The sequence below is a fragment of the Megalobrama amblycephala genome, linkage group LG15 (genome assembly GCF_018812025.1).
Source record: "Megalobrama amblycephala isolate DHTTF-2021 linkage group LG15, ASM1881202v1, whole genome shotgun sequence".
In the NCBI taxonomy this organism is placed as follows: domain Eukaryota; kingdom Metazoa; phylum Chordata; class Actinopteri; order Cypriniformes; family Xenocyprididae; genus Megalobrama; species Megalobrama amblycephala.
In genome coordinates, this window is record NC_063058.1 from 27,812,223 (window position 1) to 27,831,304 (window position 19,082).

Below are 19,082 nucleotides of genomic sequence, written 5' to 3' on the forward strand. Positions count from 1 at the left end.
TGCCTAAATTTGTCACTCAGCAGATGTAGCTAGTTTTGGACCAAAGTTATAAACCTCTCCAGTATACAGAGACTGCTCTTCTAAGAGTAGCGAACAACCTCCTTCTCGCCTCTGATTCTGGTGTCTTTGGCCTTCTGGTCCTCTTGGACCTGAGCGCAGCAGCTTTTGACACTGTTTGCCATTCTATACTCCTATCTCGTTTGTCTGCGATCGGCATTACAGAAACAGTCCTACAGTGGCTCATATCTCTCAGACAGGCAACAGTTCATTAGCATTGACAAATTCAATGCTCGTTCTGTCACTTTTCCCCATGGAGTTCCTCAAGGATCTGTCCTTGGTCCACTTCTTCTCTTTTTAATCTACATACATCCTCTGGGTCAGATCATCTGGCGCCATGGTTTTAGTTTCCACAGTTACGCTGATGATACGCAAAACTATTTTACTGCACAGCCCAATTCTGTTTTTCCTCCCTCTTCTTTAACATCTTGCTTACAATATCTAAAAGAATGGATGGCTCAATTACTTAAAGTTGAACACAGAAAAAAATTAAATTCTGTTAGTAGAACCTAAATCCTTTGTCTCCTCCCAACTTGACTTGAAGGCAGGCATCCCAATATAGTGTATATATTTCTAGTGATTTATAATCAAATTATTAATCAACATTTATCTTTCTAAATATTAAATTATTTGAATGACTTCTTCAACTTATGTTTAAGCATTTATTTTCCTTTTCATTTTAATTTACTAGAAAATAATGATGAATATTGCCTGTACCTCACTGAGAGAAAAGTAACTGATCAGTATGTTTTGGGGATATTTCCTGATTATATTTAAAGCCTGGGCCAGCTTCAACCTTGAAGAATCTGTGAATCATGTGTATCTGTGTATGTGCGCTAGTGTTCTGTGTGTAGGTCCTGTATTGGTATCAATGGACATTTGACACTGCTTGAGACCTGCAGACACCTTTTCATGACTCAACAGGACTTCCTGTGCCTAAGTTCAGAGACCGCATTGTGATGGAAGTCCATGTGTGGAAGATCACTAATTTTGACTAGTTTTCTTAGCCAGTCAGAATCATTTTAACCTACGTAATGACGTAGTTAGTGGATTCTGTTAGAGTATAATTGTGGAAATGTGAATGTATGTGAAGCGGCCTACGAACTCCTTGAGAGACTTGAAGCTGGCTTCTGCTGATGAAACTGCAAACTATTCTTCAGTTAAATTTTCTTCAATTTATTTTTTTAAACTCTGACTTTGTGTCTTTGTTAATCATATCTGGTCTTTTGGGTCTTTAACTGTAAAATTCCCCACTGTAAAGTGGAAAGTGCTAAATAAAACAAAAGACACTCACTTATTGGTGGTATTAATTCCTTGCTGGTAAATAGTTTCTGGACCCCTGACTTTAATCTGCTAACGAGAGATGATCCAAAATTTGACCTGCTGTCTGCAGAACTTCCCATAGAAGATGAATCGGACCCTTCAGCACCACTAACTGTAATGATGAAAACAGAGAGCAGATCAGGAGAACACTGACATTATATGTATGCATTTGTTTAGCACATTTTTGTTTAACATGCAGCATTCAATCATCCATTCTATCGTTTCATGTGAACGGAACAGTGTAACATAATTCTGACATTCAGAGATTCAGAACATTCCATAATATTCAAATTAATTTCTGTATTGATTCTATAGCCAGCAGCAAACACTCTGAGGCTCTTGGCTTCTAGTAAGGCTAAGCAGAAACAGAGACCATCTGAGATAATCTAAAGTTGTGCTGAAAGATGTGTTAGTGCTCATCCTGCAATCTGTGTGGGTCTTAATACAACGGTATACTGATGGACACCATAAACTGAAAAATATCATAGTGATCATAGAAAAAGTTACACGCAAATGAAGTAAATATAAATAGTAAGATGTTTTAAAAATAATGTCTTTTTACTAATCATATTCTTATAAACAATGAAAAGAAAACACATCTGAGTTAGATATATTTATACAGTTTTGTGATTTCACTCACTCGTCTGTGATCTGATGCTGTCTCTCCATGGCTGAATTTGCTCTTCCGGTTTCATTCTGTTATCCACCTTCTGTATTTTAATAGGGCTGCTCTTCCTCCTAAAAGGGCCGTTGTTTTGTGCCACTGTCTCCTCAATCTTCTCCAGCAGCTCCTTGATCTGAGTGTCGTCACTCCTGTTGAGATTGTTGAGAACATGATACCTGTTCCCACATTTGTCCAGCAGCCGCTGGAGATCCTGTCCTTCACTCTCAATGTGCTGCTCTATAGATGTGTCTAACAGAGAGTCTCCATGAGTGAACAGAACTATAGTGTGACTCCAGACTCTCTCACTGAGAAGATCCAGATGATCCTGCACTGCTTTTCTCTCAGTCTCTTTAAATCCTAATGTCCACACGTATGATCAGTAGTACAGCGTGTGAGGTCCTGGAGGACACAGAGACACACTGAGCAAAATCTCCTGTTTCAGGATCTCAGGACTTTCCTCTACAGTGTGATTCAGCCACCATCCTGGAGCTTCAATGACAGTGATGTGTCTGTCTGCTACTTCTCCATGTCTCTCACACACTGAGCAGATCTCTTCAAGTCAAACTCCTCTCTGCCCAGGATGGATGTTTCCTGATGAACTCTTACCAGCTCCTCTATACCCCATCAACACAATCCTCAGATCTGAGAGATGTTGAGCTTCACCTGAAACAAACAGAACAAAACACACTTCTGAATGTGGGTGAGATCTTAGATCTTCTTAAATAAACTCTCTGTGTGAAAAAAGGGGTTACTGAAATAAAGTTCACCGTATCTGTAGGTGTCAAACATTTATTAAGAATTACATATATGTCTCACATTAATTCAACTCAAATCAGAGTTGAGCAAAAGTTATCGATGGACAATAATTATGAATTATGGAGAAAAGAAAACTGCTTAATTTTAATAATCTGCACACAAAACAACAGATTACAGAAAGTGTAATCATTTTAAAGTGAAGTGAACCAGTGAATGTAACTCTCTTGTGTGTGTTCGCTCCTGGGAAAGTGTTATCAATGCACTGGTGTCTGTTAGCTCCAGCAAACACATGACTGTATTACATTTACATTCATTTACTAGATGGAAAGACAGATTATTATAAAAGACTTTATGAAACAAACATTGTTGCCTCATTTGAAGCTCCAAATTAAATATTCCTCCAGCAGTCTAGTAGTTTTTACTTGTAATGTTCTTTCAAAGTGTGTTTGACGAGACTCACTTCCTGCTGCTTCAAAACAGAGACACAAAGGAAGGAAATACGATGCTTTAAGAGAGAGGGGGTGAAAACTTTTGAACAGGATGAAGATGTCACAATTTTTTTTTTATTTTGTTTAAATATCATTGTTTTTCATTTAGTACTGCCCTTCAGAACCAACAGAAGATACTTGCATGTTTCCTGGAAGAAAAAATAAGTACAATTTAACCTTGATATTTGAATTCAAAAGTTTTCACCCCCCGACTCTTAATGCATTGTGTTTCCTTCTGGAGCATCAGTGAATGTTTGAACCTTTTTTAATAGTTGTGTTTGAGTCCTTCAGTTGTCCTCAGTTACGAGGAAAGAGTTCAAATATGGAAAATATGCTGGAAAATCAAAGAATTCACTGATCTGGAGGATTTTTCTGAAGAACGTTGGGCAGTTTAACTGTTCAGGACAAACCAGAGACTCGTGAACAAACATCACAAAACAAATAAACAGTCATAGATCATCCAGGGTATGTTAACTTTTGAACAGGGTGATTTTTATAAATTCAGCTATTTTTTGTCTTGTGGAATATATGTACACATCTTCCATATAAAATATTTGGTCCTACTTTATATTAAGTGGCCTTAACTACTATGACAAAAAATAAAGTGGGAATAAATACTTTACTCCGGATGGTATACTAAATATAAAATATCATGCATTTTGTATGATCCCTATTAATTTGTTAAAATAATGAACATTTTGCAGATTCTGCAAGGGGTATGTAAACTCTTGAGAACGACTCTATCTGCAATATAAAGTATGTGGACTCACTCATCTGTGATCTGATGTTTTCTCTGTGTTTCTTCATCCTCTTCATTCGTTCTTCTGCTCTCTCTTCCTCTGCTCTTCTTCTCTCTTTCACCTCCTGTAAAATCTTTCTGTCTTTTCAAAATGGCAGCCGTTGTTTTGTGCCACTGTCTCCTCAATCTTCTCCAGCAGCTCCTTGATCTGAGTGTCGTCACTCCTGTTGTGATTGTTGAGAACATGATACCTGTTCCCACATTTGTCCAGCAGCCGCTGGAGATCCTGTCCTTCACTCTCAATGTGCTGCTCTATAGATGTGTCTAACAGAGAGTCTCCATGAGTGAACAGAACTATAGTGTGACTCCAGACTCTCTCACTGAGAAGATCCAGATGATCCTGCACTGCTTTTCTCTCAGTCTCTTTAAATCCAGTGTTCACACGTATGATCAGTAGTACAGCGTGTAGTCCTGGAGGACACAGAGACACACTGAGCAAAATCTCCTGTTTCAGTATCTCAGGACTCTTCTCTACAGTGTCATTACTCCACCATCCTGGAGCTTCAATGACAGTGATGTGTCTGTCTGCTACTTCTCCATGTCTCCTCACACACTGAGCAGATCTCTTCAGGTCAAACTCCTCTCTGCCCAGGATGGCGTTTCCTGATGAACTCTTACCAGATCTTCTATTACCCATCAACACAATCCTCAGATCTGAGAAATGTTGAGCGTCACCTGAAACAAATAGAGAATAAAACACACTTCTGAATGTGGGTGAGATCTTAAATCTTCTTAAGTAATCTCTCTGTGTGAAAAAAGGAGTTATACAAATACAGTAAACTTTATTTCAATAAGTGTCAAACACATTATTGATTAAAAATGTAACTCTTAAATTAGAGTTGAACAAAAGTTATCAATGGATAGTAATTATGAATTATGGAGAAAATAAATGGCTTAATTTCATTAATCTGCACACAAAACAACAGACCACAGAAAACAGATTAAACAAAACTAAATTACAAAAAGTTTTAGAATAATGTGTTTGTATATTCATTAAAAATAATCAAAGTGGCTTTTAATGAATGAATCTCTCTCTTGTGTGTGTTCACTCCTGGGAAAGTGTTATCAATGCACTGGTGTCTGTTAGCTCCAGCAAACACATGACTGTATTACATTTACATTCATTTACTAGGAAAGAAAAAAAAATTGTGATTGTATACATTTGTAAAAGACTTTATGAAAAAAAAAAACTATAAACATGTTGACATTTTTTCTATCTTAAAAATAGCTTCCATCACGAGTGCAAATCTTACTGATGTTTATTTTACATGACATATTTTTGCCTCATTTGAAGCTCCAAATGAAATAAAGATCCTCCAGCAGTCTAGTAGTTTTTACTTGTTCTTTCAAAGTGTGTTTGACGAGACTCACTTCCTGCTGCTTCAGAACAGACAAACATGAGCGTGTCTATAGATGAAAAGATGATGTTTCAGTTATATTCAAGACAAGCTGACTGCAGTTGTTGTTTGCTTGTTTGCTTGTTTTATTGTTCTCTATGGATTAGATAAAGGGATTTTCATTTTCAAAAGCACACCCTATGAAGAATTGGATTGTTTAAGAAATGAAAGTGTTTATTTCCTTCAGTAACAGATTTTGGGGCGTCACTGTGAGCTGCTATTGGGAATGAATCGACAAATAGAGATTAATGACAACAAGTTTATTGTTATTGCTGAGACTGTTAAATTTTAATGATTTACCTAATGTACTCAGTATACAGACAGTGACTGTATGATTTTGAGATTCATCTTTTCACACACAACTGAGGGACTCAAACACAACTATTAAAAAGGTTTAAACATTCACTGATGCTCCAGAAGGAAACACAATGCATTGAGAGTCGGGGTGTGAAAACTTTTGAACAGGATGAAGATGTCTACATTTTTCTTGTTTTGCTTAAATATAATTTTTTTTTCATATAGTACTGCCCTTTTGAACCTACAGAAGATACTTGCATGTTTTGCAGAAGACAAATTAATACAATTTAACGATCTTCAAATTCAAAAAGTTTTCTTAATGCATCGTGTTTCCTTCTGGAGCATCAGTGAATGTTTGAACCTTTTGTAATAGTTGTGTTTGAGTCCCTCAGTTGTCCTCAGTGTGAAAAGATCTCAACAGGAGAAAAGATCTCAAAATCATTCAGTCACTGCTGGAAAGGGTTCAAATATGCAAAATATGGAAAAATCAAAGAATCTGCAGGAGCTGGAGGATTTTTCTGAAGAACGTTGGGCAGTTTAACAGTTCAGGACAAACCAGAGACTCGTGAACAAACATCACAAAACAAATAAACATTCATAGATCATCCAGGGTATGTTAACTTTTGAACAGGGTCATTTATATGAATTCAGCTATTTTTTGTCTTGTGGAATATATGTACACATCATTCATATAAAATATTTTACTCAGGATGGTAATGAATATAAAATAACATGCATTTTGTGTTACAACAGAGACACCGGAGGCAGAGATAAAAGCAGTACAGATGTTTATTGAGGTAATCAGCAGAGCAACAGGTAAGTGAATGGTAAGTTTGATGGTCGTGGAGAAGAATGAGAAGTAATACTGTCCTTTTGTTGAGTTGCAGATGGTGATGGAAGGAGATGCTGGAGACGGATGACTGGGACACTCACACACACAGGCAGGTAGGCACACGAGGAACGTTGGAGACGATGGAGACGATGGAGACAGGTAAGTATAGCGTTTGGAGTCCTTGAGGTAAGCATACAAGTGGCTGTAGTGCAAACGAGACCGGACAGTGAGTGTGTGTAAGTGTGGAGCTTAAGTGCTGGTGTTGATGATGGTGTTGATGGTCTTCAGGTGGCGGTGATTAGTAGGCTGGTGATTGAGTGCGTGGGTAAGGGAGTGAGGTGGAACCTGACGTGTCTGTGACAGTACCCCCCTCCCACGGCCCGCTCCTGAGGGCCGAGGACCCCGACGTTGTGGTGGTCGTCCTCTAGGGCGTGGGCAGGTCTGTCTGGATGGTTGGTGTGGAAAGTCTGTAACAGATTAGGATCAAGGATATCATTCTCGGAGACCCATGAGCGTTCCTCGGGGCCATAGCCTTCCCAGTCTACCAGGTATTCCAGTTGACCACCACAGCGCCGGGAGTCCAGGATTTCGCGAACCTCGTAGGCAGTACCATCGTCCAGGATGAGTGGAAGGGGGGGCTCGACGGCTGCCACATCAGGTTCTGTGGAGGGAAGAACAGAAGGGTGGTGAGGCTTTAACAGTGATACGTGAAAGCTAGGATGAATTCTTTTGTATTGTGCAGGAAGTTGAAGACGATACGTGACGGGGTTGATCTGTCGAAGGATGGTGAACGGGCCAATGAAGCGGGGACTCAGCTTCTTGCAGGGCAGACGCATCCTGATGTCTCTGGTGGACAGCCAGACCTTCTGCCCCGGTTGGTAGGTAGGAGCGTTGGAGCGCCGAAGGTCGGCTGTCATCCTGCGTCTGCGCAGGGCCCTCTGCAGTTGGTGGCGTGCTGAGTCCCATGCCCTCTCGCTCTCCCGGAACCAGTAGTCGACTGCCGGAACGTTGGAGGGTTCCCTGTCCCAGGGGAACAGTGGGGGTTGGTAGCCGAGTATGCACTGGAAGGGTGTTAGTCCTGTTGTGGCTTGTCGGAGGGAGTTTTGTGCGTACTCGGCCCAACCCAGGTACTGGTTCCAGGAGTCCTGGTGGCCGTGACAGAAGGTACGCAGGAAGCGGCCGATCTCCTGGATCTTCCGTTCCGTCTGCCCGTTCGACTGAGGATGGTAACCGGACGACAGGCTGGCGGTCACACCCAGGAGGGAGAAGAACGCCTTCCAGACACAGGAGATAAATTGGGGTCCTCTGTCAGAGACTATGTCTTCGGGGATCCCATAATGACGAAAGACATGGTTGAACATTAATTCTGCAGTCGCCATGGCGGTAGGTAGACCTTCTAGGGGGATCAGACGGCAGGCTTTGGAGAAGCGGTCTACAACTACCAGGATGCAAGTGTGACATTAGACTCGGGGAGATCCGTGATGAAATCCACCCCCAGGTGTGACCAGGGTCTCTCAGGAACAGGCAGAGGATAGAGCTTGCCGGTGGGAAGATGGCGTGGGCTCTTGGAGATGGCACACTCCCTGCAGCCCTGCACGTACCTCCTGACATCGTTGGCCATGTTGGGCCACCAGAATCGCTGTTTAAGCAGCGAGAGGGTCTCATTGACCCCTGGGTGACCAGTGCCAAGTGAAGAGTGAACGGAGTGCAGGAGTGGAGTGCGTCGTGTCCGTGTGATGTACTGCAAGCCCTGGGGGCAACCCGGCGGAGTGCGTGAGGAGGCATTGGAGGAGGGTAAGGTCTCTTCCGACCACTGGATGGGGCTCATGAAGATAGACTCAGGCAGGATAGTTTCTGGAGTTTCGTTTCTTTCCTCTGGAGCATGGAGACGGGACAAGGCATCCGCCTTAATATTCTTGGAACCTGGACGATAGGATATGGAGAAATTGAATCTTGAAAAGAACATGGCCCAGCGAGCTTGGCGAGGGTTGAGTCTTTTAGCAGCTTTCAAATACTCTAGGTTTTTATGATCTGTGAGGACTTGGAAAGGATGATTGGCCCCCTCCAACCAATGCCTCCATTCTTCCAGGGCAAGCTTGACTGCCAGGAGCTCACGGTCACCGATGTCATAGTTGACCTCCGCCGGGTTGAGCTTGCGGGAGAAGAAGCCACATGTGTGGAGTCTACTTGGTGTCCCCTGCTGCTGCGATAGGACCGCTCCCACTCCGGTGGTGGAGGCGTCCACCTCCACGACAAATGGCAGGTCTGGATTGGGGTGGACGAGGAGGGGAGCGGTGGTGAAGGCTTTCTTGAGGGTCTCAAAGGCGTTGGTGGCAGGCTGGGACCAGGGCAGAGACTTGGGCTGCTTCCATAACAGATTGGTGAGTGGGCTGACAATGGTACTGTAGTTTTTGATGAAGCGGCGATAGAAATTGGAGAATCCGAGGAAGCGCTGGAGTTCTTTTATGGTGGTTGGAGTTGGCCAGTTTTGGATAGCTGAGACTTTCCCCTCGTCCATCCGGATGCCACTGTGATCAATCACATATCCCAGGAAGTGGACTGAGGGCTGATGGAAAGAGCACTTCTCAGCTTTGAGAAACAGATGGAACTGCCGTAAACGTTGGAGGACCTCCGCAACGTGGTGGCGATGTTCGGCCAAGCTCCGGGAGTAGATGAGGATGTCATCAATATACACCAGCACGAACTTGTGGAGAAACTCCCGGAGCACCTCGTGGATGAAATCCTGGAATACGGAGGGGGCGTTGACCAGGCCATACGGCATGACAAGATATTCGTAATGGCCGGTGGGCGTGACGAAGGCGGTCTTCCACTCGTCCCCCCCTTAAGAATTTGACAGTTATCTTGTTGAGTGCGCGGTAGTCTATGCAGGGCCGCAAGCCTCCGTCCTTCTTTGCCACAAAGAAAAAGCTTGAAGCAGCAGGGGAAGTAGACGGGCGGATGTATCATTGGTTAAGGGCCTCTTTGATGTATTCCTCCATGGCCTTCTCCTCCGGTACGGATAAGGGGTAGATGCGTCCCTTAGGCACTGGTTCACCCGGTAACAGATCGATGGCGCAGTCCCATGGCCGGTGAGGAGGTAGCTTGGAGGCGCGTTGCGGGCAGAAGACGTCACTGAAGTGGGCGTAGTCGGAGGGAATATCCACAGAACGCTTTTCAACAGGACTTTCGATGGAAGTGGCACAGATGGAGATATTCTTGGAGAGAGGAGATCTTGGAACAGGAAGTACTGGAAAGCAGTTGGAGAAACAGTGGTCGCCCCACTTCAGGACTTCGCCCGTGCGCCATGAGATGGTGGGGTTGTGTAGCTCTAACCATGGGCGCCCTAGAACCACGTCAGCGGTGGACTCCTCCAGAACCAGCAGATGGATGTTCTCAGTGTGAAGGATTCCCACGTGTAATTGAAGAGGTCCCACACGTCGATGGATCAGCTTACGGCACAGGGATTTGCCCGTGATAGAGTGGACCTGGTAGTTAATCGGAGAAGGCGAGGTCTTGAGCTTGAGGTGTCGACAGAGGGTGCCGGAGATGAAATTTCCTGCTGACCCTGAATCGAGGAGCGCCACCACTGGAACAGAGGCATTAGCAGCAGTAAGGTTTACAATAGTAGTGAGTGGTTTCATCGTTTGAATGGAGGGAATGATGGCACTCACCACGGGCCGAGGAGGACGAGTTGGGCATGTGGAGATTACATGCCCCGGAGATCCACAATATAAGCACAGATTCAGGGTCAGCCTTCTCTGTCTTTCAGCAGATGTCAGACGGGAATTGTCTATTTGCATGGGTTCACTTGCTGGTTCTGGAGAGCTGACGGGTTCGGACCGATGGAGGAGGGTGTTGAAGAGTGGCTGGCCCTGGTGCTCGAGGAGACACGACTGCATACGAGAAACCACGCGGATGGCGAGTTGGATGAAGCGTTCGAGTCCTAGGGAGTCCTTGTAAGCAGCGAGATGCAACCGCACATTAGGCTCCAATCCCTGACGAAAGGTGGTAATGAGGGCTTGTTCATTCCATCCGCTGGTGGCGGCTAGCGTTCTGAACTGCAAGGCATAATCGTTAACGGTTTTATTTCCCGTTTCAGATTTATTTCCCAGTTGAAGAATCAGCCAACGGCTTTTGAAGACCTCGGAAGTGAGAGAGATGCAGAGTAAGATTTCACAACAGCCTTTTGAGTCCAGAGGGAATCCGCCCATTGACGGGCCTTACCTCCAGTTGGGAGTTGAACGCGATTTTAGCCGTGTCGGTGGGGTAGAGGTGCGGCTGCATCTCCAGAACCAGCTCCATTGATGGAGGAACGGCTTGAGTAGGGCGCCGGTTTGGATGGGACTGGCGGTAAACACAGGAGAAGGAGCGGAGACGGTGGATGCGGAAGCAGCAGCGGTGGATGGTGACTGTGACGATGACGGTATTTGTGGGGTGAGTGCTTGGCGCAAAGCGTCCACGAGCTCCTGGAATGGATCGGTGAGGCTCATGCTGATGTGTTGCTGTTGTGGTCCGGTCTTCTGTTACAACAGAGACACCGGAGGCAGAGATAAAAGCAGTACAGATGTTTATTGAGGTAATCAGCAGAGCAACAGGTAAGTGAATGGTAAGTTTGATGGTCGTGGAGAAGAATGAGAAGTAATACTGTCCTTTTGTTGAGTTGCAGATGGTGATGGAAGAAGATGCTGGAGACGGATGACTGGGACACTCACACACAGGCAGGTAGGCACATGAGGAACGTTGGAGACGATGGAGACAGGTAAGTATAGCGTTTGGAGTCCTTGAGGTAAGCATACAAGTGGCTGTAGTGCAAACGAGACCGGACAGTGAGTGTGTGTGAGTGTGGAGCTTAAATGCTGGTGTTGATGATGGTGTTGATGGTCTTCAGGTGGCGGTGATTAGTAGGCTGGTGATTGAGTGCGTGGGTAAGGGAGTGAGGTGGAACCTGACGTGTCTGTGACATTTTGTATGATCCCTTTTAATTTTTTAAAATAATTAACATTTTGCAGATGGAGCAAGGGGTATGTAAACTCTTGAGCATGACTGTATGTGAACTATGAAGTATGTTGTGGCATCATGAGAGGGCATGTTGTAGAGGGCAGATAAATTTCTCTAAGATGGCTGGAGCAAGAGGGATCTTAAGAACTACCACTCCCAGGTCACCACACGTGGAAGCTGGATGGCCATCTGTTAAGGACTACAAAACCCACGTTGCCAGAGAGAGCAGCAGCAAAGTCTATTAGACTGTGGGAGAATGGTGACGTGTGTGTGGTGGAGAAAAGTGAAACAAAGAAGAATAAGTATTTTTTTCTTAGCCGAAGAGATTTAAGTTGAAAACCTTCTGTTTGATTATTAAACCTACACCTGCCAAAAAGACTGTTGAAGCAGTTTACTGAGAAACTACACAAGCTAAAGATCCTGAACCTCACATGCTGTCACAATGTGTACTCACTCATCTGTGATCTGATGTTTTCTCTCTGTTTCTTCATCCTCTTCATTCGTTCTTCTGCTCTCTCTTCCTCTGCTCTTCTTCTCTCTTTCACCTCCTGTAAAATCTTTCTGTCTATTTCAAAATGGCAGCCGTTGTTTTGTGCCACTGTCTCCTCAATCTTCTCCAGCAGCTCCTTGATCTGAGTGTCGTCACTCCTGTTGTGATTGTTGAGAACATGATACCTGTTCCCACATTTGTCCAGCAGCCGCTGGAGATCCTGTCCTTCACTCTCAATGTGCTGCTCTATAGATGTGTCTAACAGAAAGTCTCCACCAGTGAACAGAACTATAGTGTGACTCCAGACTCTCTCACTGAGAAGATCCAGATGATCCTGCAATGCTTTTCTCTCAGTCTCTTTAAATCCAGTGATCACACGTATGATCAGTAGTACAGCGTGTGGTCCTGGAGGACACAGAGACACACTGAGCAAAATCTCGTGTTTCAGTATCTCAGGACTCATCTCTACAGGTTGATCCTTCCACCATCCTGGAGCTTCAATGACAGTGATGTGTCTGTCTGCTACTTCTCCATGTCTCCTCACACACTGAGCAGATGTCTTCAAGTCAAACTCCTCTCTGCCCAGGATGGTGTTTCCTGATGAACTCTTACCAGATCTTCTATTACCCATCAACACAATCCTCAGATCTGAGAAATGTTGAGTGTCACCTGAAACAAATAGAAGAGAAAACACACTTCTGAATGTGGGTGAGATCTTAAATCTTCTTAAGTAATCTCTCTGTGTGAAAAAAGGAGTTATACAAATACAGTAAACTTTATTTCAATAAGTGTCAAACACATTATTGATTAAAAATGTAAGTGTATTTTACATTAATTAAACTCTTAAATTAGAGTTGAACAAAAGTTATCAATGGATAGTAATTATGAATTATGGAGAAAATAAATGGCTTAATTTCATTAATCTGCACACAAAACAACAGACCACAGAAAACAGATTAAACAAAACTAAATTACAAATGATAATTCAGAATAATGTTTTCAGAAAGTATATTCATTAAAAATAATCAAAGTGGCTTTTAATGAATGAATCTCTCTCTTGTGTGTGTTCACACCTGGGAAAGTGTTATCAATGCACTGGTGTCTGTTAGCTCCAGCAAACACATGACTGTATTACATTTACATTCATTTACTAGGAAAGAAAAAAAAATTGTGATTGTATACATTTGTAAAAGACTTTATGAAAAAAAAAACTATAAACATGTTGACATTTTTTCTTTCTTAAAAATAGCTTCCATCACGAAAACAAATCTTACTGATGTTTATTTTACATGACATATTTTTGCCTCATTTGAAGCTCCAAATGAAATACAGTATAGATCCTCCAGCAGTCTAGTAGTTTTTACTTGTTCTTTCAAAGTGTGTTTGACGAGACTCACTTCCTGCTGCTTCAGAACAGACAAACATGAGCGTGTCTATAGATGAAAAGATGATGTTTGAGTTATATTCAAGACAAGCTGACTGCAGTTGATTGTTTGATTGTTTTTTTTTTTTTATTGTTCTCTATGGATTAGATAAAGGGATTTTCATTTTCAAAAGCACACCCTATGAAGAATTGGATTGTTTAAGAAATGAAAGTGTTTATTTCCTTCAGTAACAGATTTTAGGGGCGTCACTGTGAGCTGCTATTGGGAATGAATCTACAAATAGAGATTAATGACAACAAGTTTATTGTTATTGCTGCCTTGACTGTGACATTTTCATGATTTACTTTATATACTCAGTGTGAATATCTGCTCTATAAAGTATGTGGACTCACTCATCTGTGATCTGATGTTATCTCTCTGTTTCTTCATCCTCTTCATTCGTTCTTCTGCTCTCTCTTCCTCTGCTCTTCTTCTCTCTTTCACCTCCTGTAAAATCTTTCTGTCTATTTCAAAATGGCAGCCGTTGTTTTGTGCCACTGTCTCCTCAATCTTCTCCAGCAGCTCCTTGATCTGAGTGTCGTCACTCCTGTTGTGATTGTTGAGAACATGATACCTGTTCCCACATTTGTCCAGCAGCCACTGGAGATCCTGTCCTTCACTCTCAATGTGCTGCTCTATAGATGTGTCTAACAGACGGTCTCCATGAGTGAACAGAACTATAGTGTGACTCCAGACTCTCTCACTGAGAAGATCCAGATGACCCTGCACTGATTTTATCTCACTCTCTTTAAATCTAGTGTCCACACGTATGATCAGTAGTACAGCGTGAGGTCCTGGAGGACACAGAGACACACTGAGCAAAATCTCCTGTTTCAGTCTCTCAGGACTCTCTACAGTGCAACTACTCAACCATCCTGGAGCTTCAATGACAGTGATGTGTCTGTCTGCTACTTCTCCATGTCTCCTCACACACTGAGCAGATCTCTTCAAGTCAAACTCCTCTCTGCCCAGGATGGTGTTTCCTGATGAACTCTTACCAGATCTTCTATTACCCATCAACACAATCCTCAGATCTGATAGATGTTGAGTGTCACCTGAAACAAATAGAACAAAACACACTTCTTAATGTGGGTGAGATCTTAGATCTTCTTAAATAAACTCTCTGTGTGTGAAAAAAGGGGTTACTGAAATTAAGCGTCAGCGTTAGTTCAGGCAGGCCTCATAGTCAAGCTCCGCTATCAGCTGATTCTCAAATTCCAACCCCACCCATATCAGCTGATCCAATTTCTATGGACTCCATTGGCAACTCTAAAATAAGGCGCATTACTTAAACGCAGCTTCCGTCTCTCTGCCTGCTTGGCTGCTTCCACTGCACGCTGCTTGCAACCCACCTCCTCCCCACCTCCTCCTTAAACTTGTGTATAACTTAATCAGTGTCATTCTGTTGTCATTGATGCATGCTCTGTTCTCAATAGGGGGATTTTCTGCTGCTCTCCCAGTTAAAAAATGGGAGGTTGTCCCCAGAAGCTGCTGCTGTTCCCGGTCTTGGCTTTCATGGAGCTCATGAAAGGACGGGGAATTTAGAACAGAGCCATACCGCCAAATTGTAACTTTAGCAAATATGCCAATAAAAAATTTACTAAATTTTGTCTCTTGTAATTTTTGACTTAAGTGGTCCTGACTGAAATAAAGTTCACCATATCTGTATGGGTGTCAAACTACACATTATTACATTAATTTACTAGATGGAAAGAAAGTCAAAAAACACAATTAGTGACTGCTTAAATTTAGTGACCAATATGAAAGCATTAAAAGTGTCACAAAAACAACATGTTGACATTTTTTCTTTCTTAAAAATAGCTTCCATCACGAAAACAAATCTCACTGATGTTTATTTTACATTACATGTTTTTGCCTCATTTGAAGCTCCAAATGAAATAAAGATCCTCCAGCAGTCTAGTAGTTTTTACTTGTTCTTTCAAAGTGTGTTTGACGAGACTCACTTCCTGCTGCTTCAGAATAGACAAACATGAGCGTGTCTATAGATGAAAAGATGATGTTTGAGTTATATTCAAGACAAGCTGACTGCAGTTGATTGTTTGATTGTTTGTTTGTTTTATTGTTCTCTATGGATTAGATAAAGAGATTTTCATTTTCAAAAGCACACCCTATGAAGAATTGGATTGTTTAAGAAATGAAAGTGTTTATTTCCTTCAGTAACAGATTTTGGGGCGTCACTGTGAGCTGCTATTGGGAATGAATCGACAAATAGAGATTAATGACAAGTTTATTGTTATTGCTGCCTTGACTGTGACATTTTCATGATTTTCTTCATATACTCAGTGTGAATATCTGCAGTATAAAGTATGTGTACTCACTCATCTGTGATTTGATGTTTTCTCTCTGTTTCTTCATCCTCTTCATTCGTTCTTCTGCTCTCTCTTCCTCTGCTCTTCTTTTCTCTTTCATCTCTTGTAAAATCTTTCTGTCTATTTCAAAATGGCAGCCGTTGTTTTGTGCCACTGTCTCCTCAATCTTCTCCAGCAGCTCCTTGATCTGAGTGTCGTCACTCCTGTTGTGATTGTTGAGAACATGATACCTGTTCCCACATTTGTCCAGCAGCCGCTGGAGATCCTGTCCTTCACTCTCAATGTGCCGCTCTATAGATGTGTCTAACAGAGAGTCTCCATGAGTGAACAGAACTATAGTGTGTCTCCAGACTCTCTCACTGAGAAGATCCAGATGATCCTGCACTGATTTTCTCTCAGTCTCTTTAAATCTGTAGTCCACACGTATGATCAGTAGTACAGCGTGTGGTCCTGGAGGACACAGAGACACACTGAGCAAAATCTCCTGTTTCAGTATCTCAGGACTGATCTCTACAGGTTGATTCCTCCACCATCCTGGAGCTTCAATGACAGTGATGTGTCTGTCTGCTACTTCTCCATGTCTCCTCACACACTGAGCAGATCTCTTCAAGTCAAACTCCTCTCTGCCCAGGATGGTGTTTCCTGCTGAACTCTTACCAGATCTTCTATACCCCATCAACACAATCCTCAGATCTGAGAAATGTTGAGTGTCACCTGAAACAGCCAAAAAAAGGTACAGTACAGTACTTATCCGTACAGACCAATATGAAAGTGAAAGCAAGTAAACAAGTTGACATTTTTTCTTTCATGAAAATAGCTTTTATTACGTTTGAAATACTTACCGGTGTCCATTTTACTGGACATGTTTTGCCTTAGTTGGAGCTCCAAATGAAATATAGATCCTCCAGCAGTCTAGTAGTTTTTACTTGTAATGTTCTTTCAAAGTGTGTTTGACGAGACTCACTTCCTGCTGCTTCAGAACAGACAAACATGAGCGTGTCTATAGATGAAAAGATGATGTTTGAGTTATATTCAAGACAAGCTGATTGTAGTTGTTTCAAGTGACAGTAGCTTTTGTTTAAAGATTAAATTAAAGTTGAGATGACTTGATAAGGTAACCCCAAACCTCAAACCCACTCTTAATACTACACTGATTTTTTTTTCAGGTTGTCTTCTTGTACTTTAAATTGTAGTCAATACTCTGTAAAATTATCTCTAAATGAACATCTTGGCTGTCATTTTAAGTATTGTGACATTAATGACAAATTACAGTAATTCACTTTTTTTAGCTACAGAAAAATTACTATTTTTACACAGTATTTTTTCTGTTTTCTTAAATTACATACAAATGTATGTAAAATTACAAGAATAATCTGTAATTAATACAATAACAAAACAGATGATAAAACGGTCAAATGACTGGCAGCAATACCAAACAAAAACCATATTTGAATACACTGAAAAACACTGTTATTTTACAGTTATTTCCTGAATTTTTATGATCAAACGCCTTCACTGTAAAAAGAAAATGGTTAAATGACTGGCAGCACAGGGTGCCAAGCGAAAACCTTAAAATGAAAATGAAATATCCTTTTTTAAAATAAGCTTTAACTGAAGAAGAAAATAAAAAGCCTAAAGTGTCATAAACAGATCCAAAATCTCATCCGTATAGACCAATATGAAAGTGAAAGCAAGTAAACAAGTTGAACTGACATTTTTTCTTTGATGAAAATAGCTTTTATCACAATTTAAATACTTACCGATGTCCATTTTACATTACATGTTTTTGCCTCATTTGAAGCTCCAAGTGAAATATAGATCCTCCAGCAGTCTAGAAGTTTTTACACCTAGTGTTCTTTTAAAGTCAGTTTGACAGGAAGTAGGGAACTCACTTCCTGCTGCTTCAGAACAGACAAACATGAGGCGTGTCTATAGATGTAAAGATGATGTTCAAGACAAGGCCTGCGTCTCAGTGTGCATACTATCCATCCTAAATAGTATGTGACACTAGTAATATTCAATAGGGTGGATAGTATGCACATTGGGATGCAGGGAAGCTGTTTGCAGTTGTTTCAAGTGACAGTAACTTTTGTTTAAAGATTAAATCAATTTGACTTTGTTTCTTTCATACAAAACTTCTTAATGAGAATGAACTAATCTCGCAATTTTTGCTATAACAAGTATGCTGTAGAAACACACAGTTACAGCAGCCAGAGAAAAACTAAAGTTAAAAATCAAGGGTCATGAACTAAAGCAAACACCTCCATAACGGTGACTTTAGACTTTATTATTTTCAATAAAACATCAACATCTAAACTGGGGGTTTTAGACTGAATTATAGAAATATAATATTAAAACGTTTGGTAAAGAGACTAGGAATCTGAAGACATCTGTGTTTCTACTTCCTGTGCTTTAAACACTGTTAATAACTCGACAACATGTGTTCATCAGTGTAATAGCTTTAAATGTTTATAAGATTTATAGCATGAAATTCAGACAAAATACAGCAAAATCAACCAAAATGCTTTAAAAATGATCCATAATGGAGATAACACAAACTGCACTTTATGCATTTGTAATCATTTTTATTTTAAACAAACATCCAGTTATTAATCATTGTTCTTTCCAATACTATACATTTATATCTGTATATATATATATATATATATATATATATATATATGTTTCTAAAAAAAACATAAAATATACCTAATGAAAGTGTATATTTAAGAGATTGAAAGTGTATATTTAAGCGATTTTACCTATTGAAAGTGTATATTTAAGAGATTTTATTTTCTAAAAGTTCACAAGATCAGAAGTGGCCACAGTTGCAGAAACACACAAATTTGGTGAATATAAAAAACATTAAAATTAACATCACAATGACATTAAAATATTAATTGTATTTGGAATTGCAAACAGTGCATCCTGAAAAAAAGAAAAAAAATCTAAGCAAATGGTCAGTAAGAATATCCACGTGACGTGTAGATTCATTTTAATTGGAGCAAAAAGAACCATTTGTAATGACATTTATCACCCGGTAGGGGGCGGTAATACAACAGCCGCGCCGCGTTCACAGAGCGAAGAAAAAGACATATGCAACAGCATAGATATATAAAATACGTACATACACAAATGTATTTTATATACCCTCACTGGTCTGTGAAGATTTAAGTGCAGTAGGTTCAGTGTTTGAGTTTCGATTTAAATTAAATCGTCATTTCGTC

General features: G+C 41.3%; 1 protein-coding gene and 1 long non-coding RNA gene across 2 annotated transcripts in view; both read right to left on the reverse strand.

Moving 5' to 3' along the window:
* Positions 1-17,752, reverse strand: part of LOC125246791 — a 60,742-nt gene extending 42,990 nt beyond the window's left edge. The window contains 7 exon segments of the mRNA XM_048157824.1: positions 4,059-4,172; positions 4,175-4,762; positions 12,066-12,770; positions 13,879-14,580; positions 15,865-16,569; positions 16,698-16,828; positions 17,616-17,752. Coding sequence (XP_048013781.1) covers positions 4,059-4,172; positions 4,175-4,762; positions 12,066-12,770; positions 13,879-14,580; positions 15,865-16,569; positions 16,698-16,719 — 2,836 coding nt within the window. The 5' untranslated portion in view covers positions 16,720-16,828; positions 17,616-17,752.
* Positions 6,553-12,058, reverse strand: LOC125246839. Its single transcript, XR_007179973.1, has 2 exons — positions 11,559-12,058; positions 6,553-6,958 (listed from the first exon to the last, which is right to left on the reverse strand). It is a non-coding gene; the product is annotated as an uncharacterized LOC125246839 (long non-coding RNA).
* Positions 17,753-19,082: the final 1,330 nt, after the last annotated feature.